This window comes from Lissotriton vulgaris, chromosome 4_1, assembly GCF_964263255.1.
Source record: "Lissotriton vulgaris chromosome 4_1, aLisVul1.2, whole genome shotgun sequence".
NCBI classification, from domain to species: domain Eukaryota; kingdom Metazoa; phylum Chordata; class Amphibia; order Caudata; family Salamandridae; genus Lissotriton; species Lissotriton vulgaris.
Genome location: NC_141691.1, coordinates 337,725,234 through 337,752,123, shown reverse-complemented (window position 1 = coordinate 337,752,123; position 26,890 = coordinate 337,725,234). Strand labels below are relative to the sequence as shown.

At 46.4% G+C, this 26,890-nt stretch overlaps 1 protein-coding gene across 1 annotated transcript in view; it reads right to left on the bottom strand.

The window, feature by feature from the left end:
* The window catches only part of RAP2C (RAP2C, member of RAS oncogene family), a 68,444-nt gene extending 42,141 nt beyond the window's left edge, over positions 1-26,303 (bottom strand). The window contains exon 1 of the mRNA XM_086918709.1: positions 25,050-26,303. Coding sequence (XP_086774835.1) covers positions 25,050-25,322 — 273 coding nt within the window. The 5' untranslated portion in view covers positions 25,323-26,303. The remainder of the gene's footprint in view (positions 1-25,049) is intronic.
* Positions 26,304-26,890: the final 587 nt, after the last annotated feature.

Genomic DNA, 26,890 nt, shown 5'->3' with positions numbered 1-26,890 from the left:
TGCCAAATTAGCTTTGATCAGTCGCGCATTTCCTGATCAAAAACTGTTCTAGTGCTCTTATAATTACTGTTACTTAAAGTTGTTCCACATTGCGGTGCCCTGCAATTAAAGGTTATACTTGCTTGGTAAAAATTGCTGTTTCACAGTGCAAGCCTGACTAAAGCCGATTCCATGCCCCCAGGGGACCGACCACGTGACCCGGGAGGGAATCGCACAGGTTAAGCAGCACAATCATCTCGAGCCAGGGTACATACTTAAACACACCATGTGTTGTGCGCGCAACGGACGCGCGCCGCTTGTGCGCCAAAGGTAAGCCCATCTGCGCCCGTCTGTGCACCGACCACACACAGCGCCAGCCCCCCTGCCCCCTTCAAGTCGCCTTCATGGCCTCACCCTATTTCTTATTCCCGTGACCTGCTCCTGAATCTTAATCCAGTAAAACACCACTGACTGCCTCCACCTTACCCCTGGTCAGGACCCCCCACCCTGAAGGAATGTAAGGGTTGCAAATGCTCACTCTCCTTCACAGTCCCCTACAAACTTACCAAAGCCGCCCAACCTGCACAGGGCTGTAAACTCCCACCCAACCAAGACAACCTGAACTGACTTCTGCTGAATGCAAGATCTCTAGTCAAACACTGTCGAATGCTCACTACTGTAGCAGGGTTTCCGTTCTCCCACAGAACTGTGCATAGAGATCTAGAACCTGGGTGAGTTAGGGTGACCCAAAACTCACCTTAGTTTCAGAAATCCCCTTACCAAGCTAGCTACAGTGTCTCATCGGTAGTAATAACTCCCCAATGACTTAGACAATCCAGAACATGAACTTAGGGTACCTCAGGTATCGTGGAACACATGAACACTTTCGGTATATAATCATTACAAACCGAAACTGGGAGGCAAAGAACACATGTGCAAGTTTGAAATTTTTATTTTTCAATGCAAAGTTCTCAAACGCAGTATCTTATATAATATCAACATACATATTATAAAAATCAGAGTTAGCAGCATAGTCACTAATCCATAGTAAGCAAAAGGTGATAGCATGTTATGATGCAAAAATCTATAGAATTCTGTATCACCTATATTTCGCGCACCCTATTTAGCATATTATATTATATCTAAGAAAGTCTCATTTGGGTTCTAGCAGGGCGGGCCCATACCTCTAATGGTCAGTAGGAGCAGATCACATCAACAGCTATCAGCTCTCTGCATGCGAAGCATCAAGTGTGTTGATTCATTCCCTGTAACTATCTTAAACCCGAGTAGAGCCCAAATGTTGGCAACAACATTATTTGTGTTATGTCTAATGTGGTGCGAGGATCAGGCCTTCAGCAACCTTGTGTTAGGTTATTCTTAGAGGGTGCAGTTCTCAGTGTGCAGACATTTGTACCAAGTGTACCAAGCACGACTGATATCAGAGCAATAACATATTATTCTCAAATAAATCACATCTTTCGTCTAGGTTGAAAGCTACAATAACAATTAGGTGTCGTGTGCAAACTGAAGCCGAAGGAAAATATGGTGTTTAAACATTTAATAAACTCATGCTAACTTAACACAATATATAGAAACGCAGTAACCATATGACACTACTTATAGACCAATACAACATCGACATAGCCTTCACAACAGAATCTTCACAAGAGAATCTTGGACGGATGCGGCATCTGGCCCAGACCTTGCTAGAGCGACGCAGACGGGTTACATTTCTTACACCCTGAACCGCCCTCTCAAAAGGGGAGGAGGCCTAGCGGTGATCTATCGAGACTCTTTGAAAATTACTTTCACTGATGCCTCTACGATAGAATATGAAGCACTCGATTTCCCAGTTCTCATTACACACAAATTCTCGTTCAAAGGGCCATTACTTTTCTGACCCCCAGGGCCGAGGACAAAGTTCCTCGCCCACTTAAGTAACATACTTGAACATGACATTATCACTGACATAGTTACCTACCTGGGAGACTAACTTCCATTTAGAGTCTACTACGGACCCGGACACTGCCCATCTCGTAAGCACTCATGGGTTAGGCAGAATTCGCCCAATTAATCAGTGGACCAACGCATATCGCGGGCCACACATTGGATGGCATCTTCTCCAACAATACCAATCTTACTTTCTCACAACTCCTGCCAGTGATATGGTCAGATCACCAGGCGGTCTGCTATAAACTTCTAATCCCCACTTCCTCTTCACCTAAGAATGTCCCGAAACACTCCACCATCAGAAGATAGAATAAAATCAATAAATCAGAAGCCTCTTCACTCCTCTCCTACACAACTCCTCCTATACCCGTGGATCCTAATCTTGCTACTGACACCTATAACTCATGGATCATTAGGACTGGTGAAAAACTTGCCCCTCCAACTAGGGTTCGATGCAACAGAAGGACCCCTTTGGCCCCCTGGTACAATAATGAACTCAAAAACAAAAAACTCAAATGTAAAAACTTTGAACGTACATGGAGGAAACATTACAGAGCAGAGGATAAGACTAGTTACGAACGTACATGGAGGAAACATTACAGAGCAGAGGATAAGACTAGTTACAAACTTATCATTGCTCAATACAAACTGCTGCTGATATCTACTTAACAACAATATTTTGCTAACAAAATCATGCTTGCCAGTAATTCATCCAAGGAACTCTTCAAAATAAGTCACATCACTTTCCGCCCCGTCCCCTGCTCCCATTGCTCACTGTCAGGACCTATATGATAAGATTGCAGATTTCTTTTTTTAAATGGTTGATAATATCTTTGCATACTTTACACACCCCAACAGAATATCTCCTCCCTTAGACACCTTCCTTCCGACCTCGGACTTTAACCCCCCAGTTGCCAAATCTCAGGAGTTCTCGCACTTTGCTTCCCTTACAACTGCAGAAACTATTAAATTAATCTCTACTTTGAGATCTGGCTCTCCCCTAGACCCCTGTCCCATTGCCTTCATTAAACTGGCCCCGGAACCCATTGCCCACGTTCTTACCACCATCTTTAACATCATCCTGCAGACGGGTGTCTTTCCTATGTCCTGGAAGAAGGAGTCTAGCGTCCCTCTTCTTAAGAAACCCTCACTTGATCAGAATGACCCTAACAACTTCCGTCCAATATCGAGACTTGCGCTTCCAGCCAAGATCCTAGAGAAGGTTTTAAACACTCAGCTGAGCTCATTCCTGGTCAATAACAACCTGCTAGATCCCACTCAAAGTGGCTTCCGGAGCTCTCACAGCACAGAAACAGCCCTCATTAAGTCCACGGAAGAAATAAAAATCACCTTGGATCAAGGAGGGCAGGCGGCCTTGATCATGCTTGATCTCTCCGCCGCCTTCAACACCGTCCACCACTCCCTTCTTATCAAAAAATTGCATTAAATGGGTGTCGAAGGCACAGCCCTTAAGCTGTTAGCGTTTTTCCTCTCTGAGAGAGTCAGCTCTCTCGCTCTAGGGAACTTTGATTCAAAGCCTTTTCGCCTTCCCTGTGGAGTTCCTCAGAGCTCCTCTATCAGTCCAACCCTATTCAACGTTTATGTTTCTAGCCTGGCCCCCCCTCATTGAATCCTTTGGGTTTAACCGGACATCTTATGCGGACGACATGCAAATCGTTGTCTTGTTGGCCCCTCAAGACTCAAAAACTGCACCTACCCGTTTCAGGGACTGTATCACGCCCGTTGGCTCCTGGATGGGGCAAAACAGTCTAAAACTTAACACAAACAAGACTGAAGTCATCCTGTATGGCAATAATCCTGTGTTTTGGAACCCCGCATGGTGGCCAGATATCATGGATTCTCTCCAGATTCCTACCACCAAGGTTAAAAACCTGGGAGTACTGATAGACTGCAAACTGACGTTCAAGGACCAGGTGAACACAGTTGTTTCTTCGGTCTCCTACACCTTAAGATCCTGTAAAAAACTGCTTGCATATCTCCCCAAACCTTGCCAGCTAACTGTGATTATCTCCCTTGTCATGGCCAAGTTGGACTATTGCAATGGGTTGTACCTCAATATGTAGGAAGGACCCCTCAGGAAGCTACAGCTGCTTCAGAACGCAGCAGCTAGACTGCTCACGGGCACACCAAAATTCTCTCCCATGTTGGAGAAAATCAGAGAGCTACATTGGCTTCCCATAAGAAAGAGGATCCACTTCAAAGCTTTATGCTTGGTGCATAAATCATTACACAAATCGGGTCCTTTCTTTCTTCAAAACATTAGCTGGTATATTCCATCCAGATTGCTACGATCCTCGGATGTCAAACTGGCTTTCGTCCCCTTTACCAGGAAGGCTACATGGGGTGACAAACGTTTTACTATCTTGGCCACCAGACTCTGGAATAATCTCCCCATTGGGCTCAGATCTACTCCGGACCACCTCAAATTAAGGAAAGCTCTGAAAACCTTGCTTTTCAGTCAATAATCCATCAACCAACATGCTAACTGCTCAACTCAGGTTCCACACATCGATAGCGCCAGGACACCTTCCGGTAACAGTAGCGCTCTATAAATCTATATAACATAACATAACTAATGGCATGTTTTATTTTTCTTTAAGGATACATTCTGATAAAGTAAATGACTGATCACTAGATTACATGTAAGTTTAGCTTAATAAGCTACCCAGAAAATTTGCCGTGAAACCAGCCCTTCTGTACCCTCTTTGCAAAGCTTGGCATAAGAAGCAACAAAGCCAGCAGTGATATGAGAGGGACACAGCTAACCGTTAGAATGTGCTGCACAGTGATCTTATATTGTCCAATGAGATGAGCTCACCAATGCTTCATCTTTGGTTTTATTTTTGTAAATTAAGTCCTGGATTTAGCTTTTTTAAATGTAAACTACCTTTGATATTTTCGCCCCAAAAAACACCTAAGTGATTACATTGGCTATAATTGGGATTGTGTTCTGAATTAAATGAATAATACTGCACGGTTTATTCAATTTAGCAGCTCTCAGGTTCACGGGCAAACGGGAAGAGAGGGCGTTACACTACATTAACTAAACAGGAAGTGGTAGAAAGCCAACACAACAAGCATTGGCATAGCCAATAGGTCCCACCTTTGCGACCTTATAAGTATTTAATTATGCCGCACAACATCATTGGTGCTACATCAACTGTTGAATGGCTAAACACTTATAATGTCCCAAAGGCGAGGCCTATAGGCTATGCCAATGCTTGTTAAGTCGAGCCCTAGCTCGACTTTTAGTAAGGGGGTTTTAAAAGTGCTACCCACAAGCTTTTGCTGGCCTCAAGCTTGCGTGCACAAGCGCAGCCGCCATCTGCCTTTCTTATCCCTTCCTCCACATCGCTGGCCATTACTTTCACGGCCGTGCACGCAGCCGCCACTTGTCTTGTTGCCTCTATGTAATGAATCTTTCGAATGAGCTGGTCACGTAAGCAAATCTGCAATGACGAGCACTGGCTGTCAGTTACAACCAATGAAATAGGCGTTTTTTATTGAGCAAATGTTGTGATACCTCTGATTCACCTAGCTGAGGGACAGTGGCAAGGCCTCATATCATTGGTCCGTTTAAGAGACCCTAAAATTGCTGGTGCCGACGCTGATCAAGCTCATGCAATGCAATTTGATTTGTTGAGCACAAAGCGAAGGTTGAACAATATTTATATTGCCAGATTTTTTTTTTTTAGCACTCTAGTCGCGCAAGTTGCCGTCTCGGTACAAATGTACCTTTCTATTTTCTCCTTCTGCTGCAAACTTACAGCACAAATGAAGCTCCCAAATTGGCCCTTCTCTACTAAGCTGTGTGTGTTCTCCTGGCAGCCGGCAGGCGTGTGTGGACAGATGGCGATATTTACTTTCCTGTCATATTTGGTGACTCCAGACAGAGACAACAGATAGGATAGTTTGCTTTTAGCGAGCCTCTCTCACTGGCCCTTAAAACAAGTGAAATTCTCACTTGAATCATTTCACCCTGCAGTTGTGTTTTCAGTGTGCTTCAAGTTCCAAACCACAAAGCAAAAGCATTTCCCAATACCCAAGAATTATTATAACAGGCTTTTACATTTGTGACCCGTACACGACAATATGTGAATTACCGTGGAAATATTAATATTTCCTTGTATTGTAATTGAATATATGGAATGCGTTACTTACCTGTAACTGCAGTTATCCAGTATTTGTATCTTTCATAGATTCACATGCCTGAATCATTCCCAATCGTCGGGATGGGAGTCCCCGGTACATACATAAAGTAATGTCTCAGACATATATACATGGTAATAGGCCAAGGGTCTCTCATTAGTAACATCCATGTCCTTTTGTAAAAAGGACCAAACTTCGGAGAAGAGCCAATCAGCTATCACCACCCTCTGGAACCTTCCTGGAAGGAGCTCTAGTCCCTCAGATTTTCTTAAGCACAGTGCTAAGTAGTTGTATTACTGAGAGAACTAAAGTGAGCCCTTCCAGGGGAGGTGGGCGGGTTGTATGTGAATCTATGAAAGATACCAATACTGGACAACTGCAGTTACAGGTAAGAAGCGCATTCCTTATCCAGTTTTAGGGTATCTTTTCTAGATTCACATGCCCGAATCAGAGTAGTAAGCAATGATAAGCACATTTCGGATGGTACAGTATGAAAATCACTAGATAATAACATATCAACGTGAACCATAAAAGGTACCAAAATGCAATACAGATAATAGAAATGAATGTCAGAGATAAATGTGCTTGTATACAAGAGGATGGCGGGATGAAGAGAAAAACTCACCTCTAATGAAATAGATGACGGAGCACTGCTTGTCCCACTGATGCATCCTTCATGAGTTCTGTATCCAAGCAGTAATATTTGGTAAAATGTATGGGGCGACTTCCATGTTGCCGCTCTGCAGAGGTCTGTAATGGGCACTCCCGCAAAGAGCGCCATGGAGGTAGAGATCGCCCTAGTGGAATGGGCTCGAACCTTGGAATGCAGGGGTTGTCCTGCTTGCTGGTGACTGAAGGTAATAGCTGCAGAGAACCATCGAGAAATACTCTGTTTAGTTAGTGGAAGACCTTTCCTAGGTCGACTGAAACCCACGAAGAGTTGGTTTGTTTTGCGAAAATGTCTTTGTTTTGTCAATGTAGAATTTAAGGGAGGGTTTAAGATCGAGGGAATGGAGAGTCCTCTGAGCTTCCGTTTGAGGATTTGGAAAGGAGCACAAGACTATGGGCTCCTTGAGGTGAAATTCCGACGGGACCTGGGGTACAAACTTAGGATTTGTCCTCAGTATCACCCTGTCATGTTAGAATTGAAGGAAAGGGTCTTGAATTGAGAATGCCTGAAGCTCACTTACTCGCCGAGGTAAGAGGCAGTAGGAGTGCAGTTTTCCAGGAAAGATACTTAAGATCAGTTCAGTGTATCGGCTCAAAGGGGTGTTTCATAAGCTGAGCAAGAACTGTGTTAAGTTGCCAAGTAGGAGGTAAAGTCTTCACAGGAGGGAACGTCCTGAATAAGTCTTTAAGAAACTGTTTAATTAACCTACTAGACCAAAGAGAAGGGCCTGCAGAGGATCTTCTGAAACGGGATATTGCTGCCAGGTGAACCTTAATGGAAGCATGTGCAAGACCTGAATTCGCCAGATGGAGAAGGTAAAGCAATAAGTGTTCTGAAGAAGATGAAAGAGGGTGTATCTTTTTTGACTTGCACCAGATGCCGAACCTCTTCCATTTTAGGGAATGTGTTTAGTTGGTACGGTCAGCTCGAGCCTGAGATAGAACTTCCCTAAAGTCCGGAGGAATGTCTAGGCCATGGAAGTCTCTGAACTCAGGAGCCAAGCCGATAATTTGAGTGATGCTGGATCCGGATGTTGGACTTGTTGCTAGTTCATTATGAAAAGAGAGGGAAACTGCTTCAATGGGATTGGCGGTTCCAGTGACAGGAGATGAAGCTCTGTGAACCAGTGCTGGTGCGGCCATGCTGGAGCTATCAAGATGAGAGTGCAATGTTCTGCTTTCAACTTCCTGAGAATCCTGGGAATCACGGGAAATGGAGGAAAGGCGTACGCAAAGACATTGAACCATGCGAACGAAAAGGCATTCCCTAGAGATCTCTTTTGGGGACACCAGCTTGCGTAGTGTTGGTATTTGGCGTTCTGCTTGGTAGCTAATAGGTCCAGGTGAGGGGTTCCCCATTGGGAGAAAATGCGGCTGAGATTCAGATGATTCAACTCGGACTCGTTACACATTGTCAGTTGTCTGCTTAGTAAGTTTGTGAGGACTTTGTCTGTTCCTGGAACGTACTCTGCCTGAAGGGAAATGTTGTGAAGAAGCAACCAATTCCATATTTTCTGCGATTCGGTTGGTTTAGACAGTGCATTGTCGTGGTATTGTCTGTCCGCACAAGCACTAGAGAAATTTTGATCTGTGGAAGTAATGCCAGAAGAGCTAGGTAGACCGCTCACAGCTTGAGGAGTTTTATGTGAAGCTTCCGCTCGGAAGGGGACCACCGTCCGCTTATCCGGAGCTCCTGGAGGAAAGCTCCCCAACCTTCCAGGGACGCATCTGTTGTGATGATATGCGGAGAAGCTGCCTTGCGAAAAGGTTTTGAGGGCGAATCCACCACTGTAGAGCCTTGACCATGTGAGAGGTAATTCGGATAACATTGTCGAATGACCCTGTACATTGGACCCATTGAGCCGACAGCGTTTGTTGGAGAGGGCGCATGTGAAGGCGACAGTGCGGAACCAGTAGGATGCAGGAAGACATCATCTCGAGCAGAGATTTGAAGAGGCGCACTGTGAGACTTTTGGGATTTTATGTGATTTGCCAAGGAAACAAGCCTGTCTCGCCGCTCATGTGAGGGAAAAGCTTTCTTCTGGGTTGTCTTGAGAATAGCACCCAGTAAAGTTATACACTGGGAAGGTTGGAGGGTGGACTTGTCCTGATTGAGAGTGAGTCCCAAGCGGTCGAAAAGCAGAAGACAGGCGTTGGAAGACCTGGTCACACCTTCTAGAGAGGGTGCATTGACGAGCCAGTCGTCCAGATATGGAAAGACTTGATGGTGTTGCTGTCTGAGGTATGCAGCCACTGGAGAAGGGCATTTCGTAAAAATGCGTGGCGCTGATTTGAGTCCGAAGGGCAGGACCCGAAATTGGGAGTGTCTGCCCGCCACAGCGAACCTGAGGAACTTTGTGATTCCGGTGGATTGGGATGTGAAAATAGGCGTCCTGAAGGTCTAAGGACACCATGTAGTCGTTTGCGTTGAGAAGTTGTAGCACCTATTGAATAGAAACAATGCGAAAAAACTTTTTCCTTAGAGATTTGTTGAGACTTCTCAAGTTTCGTATAGGTCTCCATTTCTTCTCCTTTTTCCGCACCAGGAAAAAGCGGGAGTAGAACCCCTTCCCCCGTTGACCAGGAGAAACTTTTTCTATAGCTCCCTTCCGGAGCATCAGTGAAAGCTCCAAGAGTAGAAGACGTAGGTTCTAGTGGAGCATAGGACGCGGAGGGGCTGGAGGAGGAATTTTTATGAACTCCAGCAAGAGTCCAAACTGAACCAGTTGGGAGGACCCAGCGATCGGTTATCTTTTTCCAATTGTGCATGAAATGAGAAATTCTTCCTCCAACTCTGGAGGGTGGAAAGGAAGTGGAGACCTGTGGCAGTGAAAAGTCATTGTCGCCGAGCAGCGTCTTTCTGTCGACCCCCTTTTCCTCGAAAGGAGGACTTAGTGTAAGACGACTGTTGTTGCTGTTCAAGCTGCAGGTACCGTGGCCGATATTGTTGATTTGAAGAGTAGGAAGAACGGTAGTGCTAGTAGTCTCCTCTCGTGGAATACTGTCCCCTTCCTCTTGAGCCACGAAAAGGAGGGTTTTTGAACTGAAGGGCACCCAAAGCCCTAGCCGTATCGGTATCCTTTTTTATGCCCTGAAGAGCGTCATCGATGTGTGTGCCGAAGAGAAGCTGGCAGTCTTAGGGCAGGTCAAGGACTTTAGTCTGCATCTCCGGACGGAATGCCGTTACCTTTAGCCAACCTTGGCGTCGTAGTACCGCAGCGCCCGCCAGTTGGCGAAAACCAGTAGATGCGATATCCATCGCGCAATTGATTATCTCGGACGCTGAGCGTTCGCCCTCTAGCAAGATCTTTGCTTCTTCTTTTGACTCTTCCAGCAAGGCCCCGAGATATGGGGCAATGTCTGCTCACATTTGTCGATTATAGCGCCCCAACAGTGCCAAAGAGTTGGAAGCGCGCACTGTTAATGCTGACATGGACGAAAAACGTTTCCCGATGTTATCCAGCTGCCTCCCATCCTTATCTGGAGGGGCGGTTAGTGGTGCAGAAGGATTTTTAGATTTCCGCTGAGCGGCCTGTGTGATAATGGAGTCAGGTTTGGGGTGTCCGGTCAGGCAAGCTGGAGCGGTGTCCGGAGTCCTGTATTTTTTGTCCAGTCTAGGTAGCACCGGGGGTAGAGAAAAAGGGTTTTGCATAATCTTTACACCCTGGTCCCATATGTAGTCGATAATAGGTATAGACCCGACAGACTTTTTGAAAGGTTCCTTAAAGTCATAAAGGAAGCAATCCTGTTGGTGGGAAGGCATTGGTATTTGGAAACGCTGTGCCGCTCTCTCAAGGATGTTATGGAAACCCCAGATATCCTCAGGAGGAGAGTCAGCCTGAGTAGGCACCGGGGGTCTTGGACAGGGAATTACATAGTCATCCCACTCATCATGTGTCGATTGAGAATCTCTAAGTTCCCCTTCCTCATGTTGCTCCTCTTCATCATCCGAGGAAGGTGGGGGTTGTGAAGTGGAAGGGCCAGGTTGTAAAATCAGAGGCAAAGGCTGAGGTCTTGGTGGCAGAGAGGCCACTGGAGGAGGTGGAGGAGTAGACGAAGTTGGAAACCTCTGTTTATAATCAGCTATTTGGAATTGGAGGTCGGAAACTGGGGAAGCTGGTAGGCAAACCATAGGAGGTTGAGGGGGATGGCACTCCTCATGGTAATCCACCTAGCCCTCCTGCTCCTGATTATCATAGTCCGAGCTATCGTGATATTTGACGTGAAGTTCAGATGGGCTTGTAGCAGTTCTGAACATACTGCCTTCATCAGTCTTCCTCCTCCAGGAGGTGGGCAGGTGGCAAAGGCGGGACCCTGCTTGGAGAAGTCGAGGCCGGTGTCAGCGTGCGTTTCGTAATCTCAAGGTGTACATACGCACTTTGCAATTAAGGTTCAGTTGTCGACGAGCCCGTGGAGGGGGTGGTAGTCGACGAGCCCGTCGACGTGGTGGTAGTCGACAGCGAGACGTCGACTGGCACCACCAGTGGTAACGTCGACGGTGCTCTAGTCGACAGAGTTGGAATCTATGGAGTTGGCGTCGACGGTGTCTTAGTCGTCGTCAACGGAGCCCTAGTCGACGACGGGGTAGATGTCGACGTTGTAGCCTTCGTCGACGTAGGCACGCTCGACGGCGATTGTAAAGTCATCGATGGCTTTAGCGTCGACGACGACTTCTTTATTTTTATCGTCGACGAGATAGACCTACCAGCCGTCGACGATGAAGTGGTCGACGCCGAGAAGGTCGAAGAGGTCACAGAAGTTGATACGGTCGTCGTCGACGAGGTGACTGTCAAAGTTGTAGCTGGAGATTTCCTCATCGATGAAGCCATCATCGACGAGGTCGTCGTCGACGAGGTGTAAACAGGCTTCTTGAAGGTGTGAACAGTTTCCTGAGGAGAAACCATTGCCGGCAAAGCCTTAGAATGTGCCTCTGAAGACTGTTTGTGCGTATTCTTTTGAGGTAGCTGCGATCTTTAGTGGGCTACCAAACACATAGTCAGTTGGAGCCCTTTTGTTGCTTACAATTTGTAGGCTTTATATTAACTCATTTCCTTGCTTTTTATTTGATGTGATTTCCAGATCTCTCCAGAGAATGCTTCTCCTCCCGTGTGGCTTTCCATCTCTTGTGCTTCTCACCCCCTCAAGCTCCACCCTACTCTGCACTCAGTGTTTCTCTATCCCCCTGTCATGTGCTTCTCCATCTGCCCCCTTGTTCATCTCTTCCTAATGTGCTGTTTTTATCTCTCCTACACCGACCAAATCCCTGGTGCCCCCTCCCCACTCGCACCTCCATTGATGCTCCTTTTTCTATTTCAATTTTTGGAAGGACTGTGCAAAAATTAGCTATTGGCCTCTCACTCTTAAAGCGCTTTGCCATTAGAGCTATTTAATTTTTGGTTTTATCCATCTGGAAATGGTAAATAAAAAGAATGGCACCAGCGTCATTTCTTAGACCCACTCATGCATTTTTTCTCATTTTGGCCATTGCTCCATAGCATCAGCAAACAGCATTCGCCAAGCTAACAGGTTCAAAATGCAGGATCTACTGACTCATTCAATGCTCGTTTCAGATCCAGGCAGTACTACAAAGCCTTCCAGAAATCAAGGCTACAGAATTCATAGCGGTACTTTATTTTGGCACAGTATCACTTGTTACAAGTAAGCATATTTTTCTTCACCACAAACCGACCACCACCATACTCTAACCTTTATCTAAAATATCAATCAGTATTATCATCTGGGAAGGAAAATCAAGGACATTGTTAACTAATTTCTGAGACATGGTCATACCAACCGTGAAGCAGCATGGGGTCCTGTAGGCACAAATGTCTACAGTGGTTGGTGCCAGCTGGCCCATGCAACTTTTTAATTGTTCTCCAAACATTTACACAACATTTTCTGCTAACCACTAATTAAGTGAACCACCAGAAGACTAAGGATAAGTTGTCACAGAGGTTCAAAGGTGTACTTAAGAACACAGACCTTAATAATTGTATCAACATGGATATAGAATAATTTGAGCTGGGGTCTCCAACATTTTGTGTAATAAGAGCTACTTCTAATCGGTGAAATTCATCACAAGCTACTAATATTAATAGTATTGTATAAGTGACCACCTCGGAGATTACATTATTGGTCACCAAATAAAAGATTACTAGCAGTGACCACCTCAGTGCATCTGACAAGGTTTCCAGCAGTAATGTAAAAAGGCTTAGTCAATTTAGATTGCCTCTACATGGATTATACCTACCAGCCACAGCTGAAATGCTTCCTGGGCTGAAAGTAATAATATTAAAATAAGTTTTCCCACATGATTTTTCACTCACAAATCAGTTTTAAAAATATTATTTTAAAAATGCAGCCATTTTTCTCCAAACGTCTACTTAGGAGTTCTGAAAATTCACACATTGTTGTCTTGAATACATTATTTTGGCATACATTCATTAATTCAGCCAAGCAAAAGGTTCTAATTTAGTAGGCTGTGATGTACACAAAAGACAACATCTTACAGGTAGGAGGAGCTACGAGCAGTTCACAAGCTGCTCGCTGGAGAAGCCTGAATCAGAGAAACTGGATTAAATTGCAAGGGCTGACAAAATAAATGGGGTTCCGTTCACAAAGCTTTTAGTAGCGGTGCCTTACGGTGACTTATCTTTGTATTTATCCAAATACAAAACTATTATTAACTGAAGAAAGCTTTGTGCATGGTGTCCAAGATCAAGGAAAATTGGAGCAAAGTAAAAGTTGCATAATGCCTGGCTCCCAGTGACGTAATGCCAGGGATATGGGGGGCATATGCAAATAGGTTGCACAAGGCAGCACTGCAGAAGGGTGTCGTGAACGACAGTGAAATGGAGATAATCATTCGGTCATTGCCAACCAAAAATCTCCAGTACTGATCTCAGTACAGAGTTTAGCATGGATTATCTTAAATGCAGTGGGACTAAGCAAAAGTTGCAATGTTCTTAGTCTGTGGCTGATTGCTTATTCTTGTATTTTGTTAAGCTGCAGAATCTTTGCAAATCTCATGATGAATACTATTCACAAAAATAAACAGCAAAAGAAAACTACAACAAAAAACTGAAAGAATTCTTGCACTAAAATTAGGTATCATAAAAAAATGAAAACAAATTGCACAAAAGACAAAGCTTCTGCAAGAAAATGTTCTTGTTAGAACTGTGTGGGATTTTTTTCTTCTAACAAAGTAGAGATATGCTGGTAAACTACAAACTACCAGGACTGTGCGGAATGTAACAGTCACACCAAATTTCAAAGCGGTAAAGTGATGATCTTAAAGAGACAAAACATTAATAAAATTGATACAACATTTTCACCAATGCATTGTTTTACCCCACCAAAATATACATTTGAACTAGAAACATTTAGTCCACATTATAAAAGGGATATGTTAAGGATCACAAAGAGAGCCCAATGCTGCTACCAGAGATGCAGTTAAAGCATTAGTGTCACAGTGGGAGGGAGGAGGAAGGAGGAGGAGGGGGGAAAGGGGGGGGGGGCTGGGCTGGGAATATTTGTTTATAGGTCTCGCCTAGTGTTAGCAGCGCGCATGCGCTGCTTCGCCATGCGAGGGCTTCTTGGAAACAATCAGATTCCAGAAGTCATGTCTGAGCTCCGCCCTTTCTTTGGTGTGTGTCTCTTTTGGCGCCATTGAATATGCTGAACAGAGTGTAATGATTGTACTGGATGCTTTGTAGTCCCTCCTGGTTGCCACCCTGTCCACTTTTAACCCTGCCCCGGGACTGGATCTTTTACTAGCGGCAGAACACGGTGGGTTTTATAAGGACTGTTGGCACTTTTTTTTAACCTTTGTTTGCATGTGGGCTGTGCGTTTACTCGTGATTGACATTTAATATTGTGCTTTACATGAGTACCAGTTATCGTACATTGCAGCGCTTTACATAAGACCCAGTTACGTTACACAAGGCCATATTCAATTTTGGTAGGCACGGGGTACAAAAATAGTCACGCAGCGCTGTTGGTGTAGTTTGGCACATTACCCGTACCTTTACTACGAACGTCACATGGTTCTTGACCAATTGGAGCAATCCGCCTGAAAGAGGCACAAAAGCACCAGTGAACACAGTTGGTATATACAGCGTGACATACATCCAGGAAACGAAAGCACTCACAGCGGTCATACGGGCTCGCGGGCAGCCATACAATTGGCACTCAGTGATACCAGCAACATAACAATCCATAATGAATCGCACGCGGCCTCTGATGGTTTGTCTGGGCTCCAATACCGCACTCAGAAACGGAACCATTAAAAAAAATTCTAACCCCCTGTTCTTTCGCCCCATTACATCCTCTTCTCCCTCCCCTTACTTTTGAGTACATGTGCCAATTCAATAAAAAGTGTCAAATGGTTCCAAAGCCGTCTATATCCAGCATATAGAAACAAGCATTTGCAATACGATAGGTATCGCTTTTACGTGAGTTTTAGCTCTTGAAGTTAGTATGCACTTTTTTTATTTTTTTCGGGCTGGGACGTTAACTTTGATGAGTATCGTGACTCAAAAATCTAGTTTTCTTTTTTGAAACGAGTTAAAATTGAATTTGCGGCGATGGAGCGTAAAGGTGGGGGCTGGAGCCCGGAGTTGGATGGGTAAACTAAACTGGCATGGTTGTGAGCTGCTGCATCGAGTGGGCTTAGAGCCAGACGTGGAGTGGGGTTGGGGGAGCGTGGGGACACAAGATGGGGCTGAGATGTCGAGATAAGGAAGAGCAGTGAGTGAAACAACTAAAGTGAGGGAGGAGGAGGGAGAGAACACAAAGGACAGATAGAGAGCAAACCACAGAGAAGTGGAAACGACAGGTGCACAGCAACATTGACACCAGGACATGAAGTGACAATGGCATCACGACATAAATGATCAGGGCATGAAATGATAATGTCATCGCGCCACAGTGGCGGCGACTCTTGACAGGGGCACTGTGATGGGTTAAAAACAGCACTGCAGTATGGGGAGACAAGTCACGACCGTGAAACCACAAAACTGGTGACAGCGCATGATGGTGACAGCCTTTGGCGATAGCAGTATCTCAGTGTGGGATGACACAGCATGGCAATGACATCTCAATATGAAGGGACAATAGAGGCACCATGACATGGGGGAGGGGTGCGGGCTGAGACATCACAGTGACCGCGGGACAAGGGGCCACAGATTCCACACAGCAGAGGGACCAGGACCCGGGGTGGCAGAGGCATCATAGTGACACTGCGACAAGGGGCCACAGACAAGACACAGTAGACACACCGTGGCATGCAGGGACGAGGCAGGACAGTAACTCAGTCACATGGGCGTCAGGCCGCGCCGTGATATGATGGGGACACAAGGACGTAAGGCCGAAGCATCACCACAGTGTGGGACGACAAGACATGGCATCAGGACATGAACGACACGGCCCACAAGGATAATGCACATGGGCCAACACGTCGCGACAGGGACTCCCAAATGTGCAGTGACGGGCTGAGACAGGGATACTGCGCAGTGGAGCAACGAGCTGCACTAGAGACACCACAGTGTGGGGTGACATGGCAGAGACCGCACAAGAGGAGGTGACAGCGGCACCACGTCACGAGGCATGTCAGCGAGTGATGCCGCAAAACGGTGGTGTAGGGCAGTGCAGCACCACAGGTGACAACAGGACACAGAGGGGGGCGACACTGACAGGATGCTGCGTGTGAAAGATCCCATCAATGACACCACACATAGGACGGCAAGGTACCACGGTGACACCCCCGCCTGTGGCCACGACTGTGTGGCACAGAGATGACACCACAGTGCTACAAGGAGCCATGGTGACACTGTGGTAGGGAGAGTTCCTGAGCCACATGTCCAAGTAGACACGACGAAATTTGACATTACTGTTTGAACAAGGTGACAGTGTGGGGTGAGATGGTAGAGACAGCACAACATGAGGTGACAGCGGCACCACGTCACATTACTGTTTGAACAAGGTGACACAGCGCGACAGGGCTGTTGAGTCAGTGTGGCAGATACCACAGCGTGGGGCAACAATGCCGCACAGTGACAAGGGAAGACAGTTTGAGTGCAACAGCACATCAGAGATACCTCTGTACGGGGCAAAAGGCAGGGCATTACAGTGACACTTTGTAATGGGGCAGCGGCACCCGGGCAGTGCCTTGTGACACGGTCACACTGGCACTGTGATTTAGGGTCTCCTTGAAACAACCGCCGTGAATTGGCAAGTGTTCCCGAAACCACACAATGGGAGGCAGCGATAGGCACGTGACCCAGAGGAACCGCGACACCATGACCTGCGAATAAGAGTGTGGCAGCGACGTCACGACATGCGGCGATATGGGCAGCGTGACACACGTGTATGCAATGGGCAACAAGAGCAGTGCAGAAGGGGTCTGCAACACAAGGGGACAGTGACACAAGGGGCCCGTGACAAGGCGACAGTGACACCGTGGGGGCGCCATGTGTGATGGACAGCACCTAGGGAGTCTCCAAAGGTTTATTCAGTGGCCTGGGGAAACTTTGGAACTGGGCGATAATTGAGCAAAGAGGGGAGTCGTGGGGCGATACTGGGACACGGGGGACACGCCTTAGCACTGGGGGAGTGGTAGGTGTAACAGGAAGGGTGAACGGCGGGTGGGGTATTTCTTGCAGCGCGTTCACTCTAGCTGCCGTATGGTTAAGCGACCATGTATAGCGCACACTGTACAGAACATGCCTTCTAAGAGCTGGGAGGTGGTCGGTGGTGACAGGATGGTGGGCTTCTCTGCGGTGGAAGGTAAAGGTTGTGACCGCTGCTCATTCTCACACCCATTACCCACTGCTGAATGTCAGGCACTAGGGTGGCCTCCAAGCGCTAGCTTTCAGTGCTTCGCCCATGTCTTTCAAACTGAAGGCGTTAACTTACTAGGATTAGGCATAGAGCTTCGTGCACAGCCTCACTTCTCCTGGGCAGTGTTTGCTAAAAATGAGTATGGTGGAAGAGAGGTAGGGTGGGGGCGGAGGGGTTTACCCTGAAATCATTGAATGAAGTAGCGGGACGTCGTAATTAGCGGATCGCGACGAACTTCCTGCCCCATAAAGGATTCTTCACTTGGTTACTATCGAGTTCAGGTCTGGCACTGCCTCTGCTTGCGCCTTCCATGCACGAGGCATTTGACCTTTGATCTCGCTCATTAAAACCTATAACATCAGGACTGTAAACTATGCTGACGACAAGCAGATGATCCTCTCCTTTGAGGGAGAGGAGTCAACATCTGTGGAGGTTTTCCACAACCGTCTGCGTGATACGTCACGATGGCTAAAGGATAACTCCCTTCAGTTTATTGCTGGGAAGCCGGGAATAAGATCTCCAGTCCGTTTCCAGATAACTTTTGGCCTCCTGAAACAGGGACCAAAGTACGGCCTGTGGACTCAGTCCGTAATTTAGGGGTCATGCTAGATCAAAGGCTCAGTATGGAGTCTCATGTAAAAAAAACGACTGCCTGTTGCTTTGCCAGCTTACGCTCCCCGAGGAAAGTCTAGCCACTTTTACCATCTCAGGCCCGTGCTCAAGTGGTAAGGTGTACAATCCTCAGCAGGCTGGACTATTGCAATGCCCTTTTGCTGGGGTCCCCTGAGTTATTGTTGGACAGGCTCCAAAGGATCCAATCAGCGGCCGCCAGGTTGGCTCTGGGGCTTCCTAGAAAAGCACTGTAAGAATGGCACGGTGCACACCTTTTTATGACTTTTAATCTGTTTTGTTGTCTCGTATTTTTCATTTCATGCGTGCAATCCTGAAAGCGTGGACAACCCTGAGCCACGCGAGTTACACAATACAGCACTGAATCGGAGCAACGTGTCGCCCATGATGGATGCACAGCTTAATATACAAACAAATGCCAATCCTCTTCATTTTTTCTTCCAAATGTTTTTATTTAATCTTCGTAATCCACATTCCTTTGTCTTTATAATCCACATTTAATCCAAAATGTCATCATTGTGATGCAAGTCACACGAGAGACTTACGTTTTCACCATTTTCTAAAAGATACAAAAGTGCTTATCCAAGCTTCATCCTGCACCCCGAGGGTGTACGTAAATCTTAATCCACTAGCATGATTCTTAATTACCCAATGCATTTCGGGCCTTCCATTCGGCCCTTCGTCACGGGTTAAATTTATCTAAAATGCAAAAACACATGGTTTAGCCTGTGTATGCCCCGCTTTCCCTAGATATTAAAATGCACATTTCCGCCCCCAAAAATCAGCGTCTACCCGCAATAAATATCGTTGCTGCTTCACCCCTAGTCGGATATCTATGTTCTTATCTGTGCCTGTCTCCCCTTGTGCCTCCCTGCAAGTGCAAACATCATTCTTCTTCCACCCGGTTTGCCGCCTGCGTGACGTTTAATGCCTTACCCGTAATCCCTCTCTTTTAGCTATACTCCTATCCACACATGTCTGTCCCTCCACCTAACTGCCAAGTTATTTAGACTATACAAGACTCTGCACCTTCCTTCCATGCTCCGTACCTTTCACCATGTCAATACTCAGTTTTCCATTGTCTCTTGCGAAAGTTTCCAACTCCTTGGCTTTCTACTTCTTGTACCTCCTTGTTGTCTCCGCCTCTCTAACACACCTGTTTCCCATCAAACCTTATCCACTCGATTGTCCTACTTCACTTTCTATGTCTCGCCTCTGCTGTTTCCTACCATACTCACAATGCACTGAACCAGTTTTTTTTGCCTCCAAGCACCTATACCCCTTTTGTCAATTACATTATTAACATATCCAACATTTATTGCCCCGTCCTCCCTCAGATGATAAAACAGACGTTGATTAATATGTATGACTTCCCACAAGCCGGACATTATGTGCTACAAACAGATTTATATACATTGCTTGCTGACGAAGGGCCGAATGGAAGGCCCGAAATGCATTGGGTAATTAAGAATCATGCTAGTGGATTAAGACTTGCGTACACCCTCGGGGTGCAGGATGAAGCTTGGATAAGCCCTTTTGTATCTTTTAGAAAATGGTGAAAACGTAAGAGTCTCTCGTGTGACTTGCATCACAATGATGACATTTTGGATTAAATGTGGATTATAAAGACAAACAAAGGAATGTGGATTACGAAGATTAAATAAAAACATTTGGAAGAAAAAATGAAAAGAGGATTGGCATTTGTTAATGCAATGTATATTAAGCTGTGCATCCATCATGGGCGACACGTTGCTCCGATTCAGTGCTTCCTAGAAGAGCACATGGGCCGACCACCCATGCAAACTGCATTGGCTACCTATGAGGCAGAGGATACAATTTAAGGCCCTCTGCCTAGTCTTTAGGGCTCTCCATGGAACCGGCCCTGCCTCCCTGCAATCGAAATTTGTCTGGTACACTCCAACTAGTCTGCTTCGATCATCTGCGGCCAAGTTGGTGAAGGTACCTAGATTCAGGAAGGTTAGAGCAGGGGGCAGATCCTTTGAGGTGGCTGCTGCCAAACTCTGGAATCTGCTCCTGATCGAGATTAGGCAAATCACTGAACTTCTTCCGTTTAGGAGAAAGATTAAAACATGGCTGTTTCCCAAAGCATCTCCTTGAAAGGTCACGCTCCACCTGTTACTCTTCCGCCATTTTGAACCAGTCAGCACCAGGATGCCTGCAAGGTGACAGCGCGCTTAATAAGTGTTTTAAATAAATAAATAAATAATTCCACTCTGCCCAACTGGCCCTCCCGTGTGTTATTCCGCAACGTTCATCGTTAAGTCCGACCCCTTTTTAACATCTATGTGTCGGACTTAGCCAGAATTATGAAAGAACACAGGATAAGCCTAACTTCCTATTCCGGCGATACCCAATTGGTGCCGTCAATAAACAACAACGGAGAACAGGTTGCTGCCAATTTCCAAGAGGGCATGCTGGCCATTAGTAGTTGGATGGCCAGCAACTGCCTCAAGCTGAACTCCGATAAAACGGAGTTGACGACATTTGGCAATCTATCCCCTAGCTGGTCTCAGTCCTGGTGACCCTCTTCACTCCCCCCCCCCCCTCCACCCCCCTCATCACTAAGGTCAGGAATCTGGGCATCACATTTGACGACAGACTGACTTTCGTACTGCACCTTAACTCAGTGGTCTCAGCTTCTTTCACAAACTACGAATGATAAAAAGAAGAAGATTTCACCATTCCTTCCGTTGACCGCCGGAAAAACTCTGGTCAGTACTTTAGTGATGTCCTCCATAGACTACTGTAATGGGCTATTTCTGAATGCTCAAACCAAGGTCACTCACAAGCTACAATCTGTTCGGAATGCAGCGGCCAGAAAGCTATCAGGCACTCCCAAGTCCAAGCTCATTTCCCATTTTATCAGGAAGTATCACATGCTCCTGGTGAAGAACTGTATAAAATTCAAGGCACTGTGCATCGCCTTCAAGGCCACCCGCAATACTTGACCACAATTCCTGATAAAAGAGCTAGCTACGTATAGTCCCAACAGGGCACTGCGTTCGGCTACTGTATGTCTGCTGAAGGTACCATGCACTAAAACTGCTTCCTGGGGCGATAAACGTTTTATCGTCGCCACCGCCAAACTCTGGAATTCTCTCCCACTAGAGATCAGATCATGCCAATCCTTGTTAACTTTCAGGAAAATGTTTAAAACCTGGCTGTTTAACCAATAACTTCTGCTGCACAGTCCGCGCCGCTGTCCATAGCGCTGAGACACCTACGGGTATTTGAGCGCTCTACAAATCTCAAAAATAAATAAAATAAATATATATATATATATATATATAAATAAATATTCAAATTCATTTCATGCATAAAACAATGTCAATACAACTAAGTTAATAATATGTGGAAATCGCTGCGGGTAAATGAGGTAGAGCTAAGAAACAAGCATTTGCAATGCAATAGGTCTCGCGTTAACACGAGTTTAAGCTATTGGCATTGTAAATGACAATGCCTTTTATTTATGTTTTAAAAACGAAAACAAAAATAAAAGGCACTGTTATTTGCAATGTCAATATAGCAGACTCACAACTTGAAATACTTGTTTTTAAAGCCACACGACCTTCAGTCACACAGCACCAGGGGCGTTGCCTGGTCAGTAACATTGGGGCAGGGGCGGGGGTAGGGGTGGGAGCTTTAGGTTTTCCAGCAATCACACAGGCATATAATGTTCAAATATATTATAGATTACTCAGGGAAAATATGATATGTTATAAAGTAGCCCAATAAAATGAAGACTTTCAAAACAGAGAGAGGGGCCCTGAACAGTACTGCCACAATGCAAGAGCCCACGGGACCTCCAGGGAGAAGCATGCTACCCTTCTGCAATTTGTGGGTGCAGTGGTGTCTTTTGAAGCAGCGCAGCGCTTCGACATGTGATGGCAAGCGCTTTGCAAATATGCAGACCATGTTTTAGTATTTATAGAAGGACTGGAGAGGGAGAACAGGCGGGCCACCTCGAGCTCCCATGTGACAGTGCCATGAGACATTCCAGCCTGGCTTCTGTGGGCGCAGCAGACTCACGGCACGCAGGAGGCCGTGGGGAGGCCGCAGCGGGCACCGGGCTTGGCATGAAAAGATAAGATCTCACGCTGCTGTCTGTGCCGGGTGCCGGCAGTGCCCCCGTAGGCAGGGGCCTCAGCTGGAGCCAGAAGGTGCCTCTCCACCAAGATGTTTACCAGCCCAGGAATGAAAACATGTGATGGTGCGTGTGACTGCACGTGAAGTGTGAAGAGCCTGAGACAGCTCTGAGCCACAGGTCACCCGAGGGCGTGGAGGAGGTCCCTCGCCAGCATCCCAGCATGCACAAGCAGGCACGCACCGCATAGACACACGAGAAAATGAGACAAGCACGTACAGACACACTTACACAAGCAGGCACTAACCACCACGAGGCGCGCACATGCAGACACATGTACAGCCATGCACTGCACAGACAGATGAGGACACAAGACAAGCATGTGCAGACATCAACCATCACAAGGGCACAAGGCACTCACAAGTAGGGATGAAGATACATGGCACAGAACGGCAGGGCACACCTGCCACAGAATGGTGCTCCTTTCCCATTCTAGCGCTGTGTGTAGTCCACAGTACCAATTTTAGCACTGTGTGCAGTGCATTGTACCCATCGCAGCACTGTGCACAGTACTCATCCTAGCATTGAACGCAGCGCACAGCAAACATTCTAGCACTGTGTGCACTGCACAGTGAACATCTTAGCTTTGCTGTGCTCTGTAACCATCCTAGCACTGTGCACAGTGCAGTGTACACATCTTAGCACTGTGTGCAGTGCATAGTATGTATCCATCGAGGTCTGTGTAAATTGCACAATGCTTATGCTGGCTACGTGTGCACTGTACAGTACCCATCCTCGCACTGTGTGCGGTGCATACTACTCATTCTAGCACTGTGTGGTGTACAAATTAACAATCCTAGAACTGTGCGTGGTGCACTGTACCTATCCTAGCAGTGTGCACAGTGCACTGTAGCCATGCTAGTTCTGTGTGCAGTCAGTGCACAGTACAGTAGCCATGCTAACAGCATGCGGATTGGACCGTAGCTATTGTGGCAGGGTGCGTAGAGCACGAGGCCAGTCCTGGCAGTGTGTGAAGTGGACAACCCCCCCATTAAAACTTGAATACTAACGTTTTACATCTGTTAGGCTGCAAGCGTTTTCAACCCTTTAATGAGCAACAACTTTCCAACAATGGCTGTATGTTTAACATACTGACCAGAGCAGGGTTACGGCTGACCGGTTAATTAGCTGTGACATCAGAGAAGTTTTGGCATGTTTTTAGAAACTAGGCGTGTGCTTATAACCGGCTGAGAGATACTGCCTCAAAGAGATATCCCACAAGGAAAGTTACACAGCGCAACACACACAGCGAGCTGATCATATTAAATGCCTCGCAGGGCTTCACGCACAGAGTGTGGTATAAACATATGTACTTAAGAGGCTAGCTTGTATGGATAACGTACCTGCGCCAGAAAGGTGCTATGATGTCTGCCTTGGCTCCATGCGCCAAATAACAAATAGCGTGCATGGTCGCTCCTGTTTAACACAGAACTCGGGACAGGAGGGGTCTAGACAAAGTAGGGAGCAGGGTTGGGGGGGATGGGAGGGGTGCAGAGAAAACAGTGTGACTCACTGCGCCCCAGCCCTACAAGCGCTACTCTGCTGACTCCATCTGTAACAAGCCGTGAGCGTGCACTCTCCCGAACTTCCGGTCTCGGGATGTGCACGCTCACGGCAGTCGTGGGGCGGGACTTCCGTCTTTTGGGGAAGCCCGCGCCCACTCTCACAGAGTGGATGGCAGCAGAAGTCAGGACAGGCGGCTGAGGCGGTAAGTGGGGCTTGGGGGCTTGGCACCTGTGTGTGAGCGTGTGTGTATGCAGTGTGTGTGTGTGCGCGTGCGTGTATGCAGTGTGTGTGCACGTGTGACTGGAGAGGCATGGCTGACCCTGGCAATCGGCTTCTGGAGATGTGCATGGCTCCGGGAGGCTGGGCATGCGCGTCCACGAGGAGCAATCCGCACTCGTGCACCAATCGACTTCCCTTCAGAGCTAACTCAGTAACAATAGGTCGAGAGCTCGACCTAAAAAGCGCTCTCACCCTAGGATAGCTAACCTTTGCTTGTATGTATCTCAACAGATAACTATGACCGTCTTTAAAAAAAAAAAAAAAAAAAAAATGTCACACAAACCGATTTCAACAAAAAGAAGAAAGTCTGTCTTAAGGGGGCAGCATAAATTCATGTAAACTACAAATGTAAAAATGAAAAAAACACCTTATGAGGCACATTAATGCAAGAGATGGGTATAGAAGCTTCTCACTGTGAAAAACAATATTAAATCTTAAACTGGGTGGTTCATATGATTAGATAAGATTGGAGAAAGACTTTTTATTCAACTAAGGCAAATGGTGCCAAGAGGTCAATGCTGTGCGCACCCTAAAATATTCTTGGATTGCTTGAGTCACAGGACGGAGACATCAACACAGGAAGAACGCCATTCAAATGTTTTTTACAGGAAAAGGCATTATACTGTTAGGGTTGAATGCATGCTTTTCGCCACCTTCTTACGCACATTTTGAGAACCATTTGTCCAACTCCACACTCCCATTAGCGGGAAAGGTAAGTATGGGAGAAATAAAATATGGTAATCCGGTATGTGAGTTCTTTAGGCCCAAGTGACTTTTCCAGGATACCACAAAGATAGCGCTGCGCCAACAAACACATAACCAACGGTAAAGTTTTTTCAGCTGTAAAAACAGCCTTTCTTACCTGAAAGGATTGCTGATTTACCAGACTGTAAACTAGGATGAAACCTTGCCCGTTTTTAATGTAGAGATCGCGCATGGAAGCAAATTGCTCGGTCCCAGCAGTATCAAGAATTTCAAGTACTGAAGGTGAAGAGTCCACTTCGATTTCCTTACGGTAAAAATCTTCAATCGTGGGATCATACTTTTCAATAAAAGTCCCTGTAACAAACTGTACAGTCAAGGCGGATTTGCCAACCCCTCCACTCCCTAAAACCACAACTTTGTACTCCCTCATTAGTTTGGATGTTACCTGCACACAACATAAAAAGAAACTACTGCGAAAAAGAGGGCTGTTGCTGCACTTTTCTTGTGACGTTAGCAAACGGGACCAGTGTCATGTCAATTTAGGATTTCCAGCGGATTACTAATGTGGTTCATGTACACCATTTCATTTAAAAGAGATAACGCGTGGGTGCTTCCACATTCAGGAAGAGTAGCCGTAACTGTCAGGCTGATTTTCGTTCACAATGCAGAATTAGTGGCAGAAGAAAAGCAAACATCTCTACTCCTTGACTTAATTCAATATGAAGGAGCACAGTAACACTGTAAATCCATGCAGCCCTAAACAGATACAGATTCTGTACCTCCACTACAGGGCTCCTTTTAAGAACTTGATCCGTGCATGCAATGAAGTCGATGGGTGGGAGAAGGGCAGGCTGGGGACGACCCTGGAAAAAACGTGGTTATGTGGAAAGATCCTTGAAAATTGGTAATGAAGATGCATGCGGCAAGCAACATCCCTAGAAGAGGAGCCAAGAGGGATCCTTGGTAAGGAAGTGGGATGCAAATAATGCACCTCGTACTGGGGATGCAAGGAGGCCTTTGCATAAGAGGGTGTTTAATGTGTACAGGGAGGGTCTCTCTGGGTGAATCAGTGGCTGCGACAAGAGCAAGTTCCTCTTTCTGCTAGCTAGGCCAGAGGCGCGGTCCGTCTTCTGCCAGTCTGGTAGGGGCGCGGCACCTCTTCGTAGCAAGTGCCTGCTCCTTCCGTCGAACCTTGTAGGAAGACAGGCGGAAGGAGGTGGTGAAGGTGCCTCTTCACAGGCCGCCGCCGCCCCAGCCCGGGGCTTTAAAGCCCGCACACTGTCCGCTTCAGCACTTCACTCCATCACCCCTGCTCACTCAGGCTCCTCTTCCGCAGTCTAGGGGCAGCCGGGCCCGCCCAGCTACATAGAAAGGAGAAGGAGCAGCGCGCCGGAAGAGGAAACGCAGACGTGAAAGACCAGCTGGAGGCTGCGTCGCGGCGGCAGCGCGCGCCTCGCTGCGAAACTAGAGCCCAAGGGAGCCCAGTCCTCGTCGTCTAACGGAGCGGCCACCTTGGAGTGGTGTTTTTGGGTGTGTGCCCCCGTATACAATGCAAATATACTTCATCAATCTTATAAATCTGGGCAGCTAGTAGATTAGGCCTTCACAATGGGTAAACTCTGCCTTTCTGTTCAACAATTTTACAAAATCGTGTTTTAATAGACAGGATGTCTCCTGCAGCTAACGCCAATATGATGTTTTCTTATTAGTGAGCTGGTTACATTTAATACGAACGCTATCAATGCGAGTACGTATCTCAAATGAAACTTTCACCAATTACTCCTCTGTATACGGAGTGTAAAATATCAGTGCTTTAGGATGGGCGAAGAACGTCGAAAGGAGCTTAATCATGAATGCAAATATACAAATAACTAATACATCTTGATAAATGTATAATAAAAAGGTAATAAAATGAATTTTGGAATAGAAGGGGAGACATCTACAGAAGAATAAAATGGAAAATAAACATGATATCAGTTACTTTTAAATAAGCTTTAT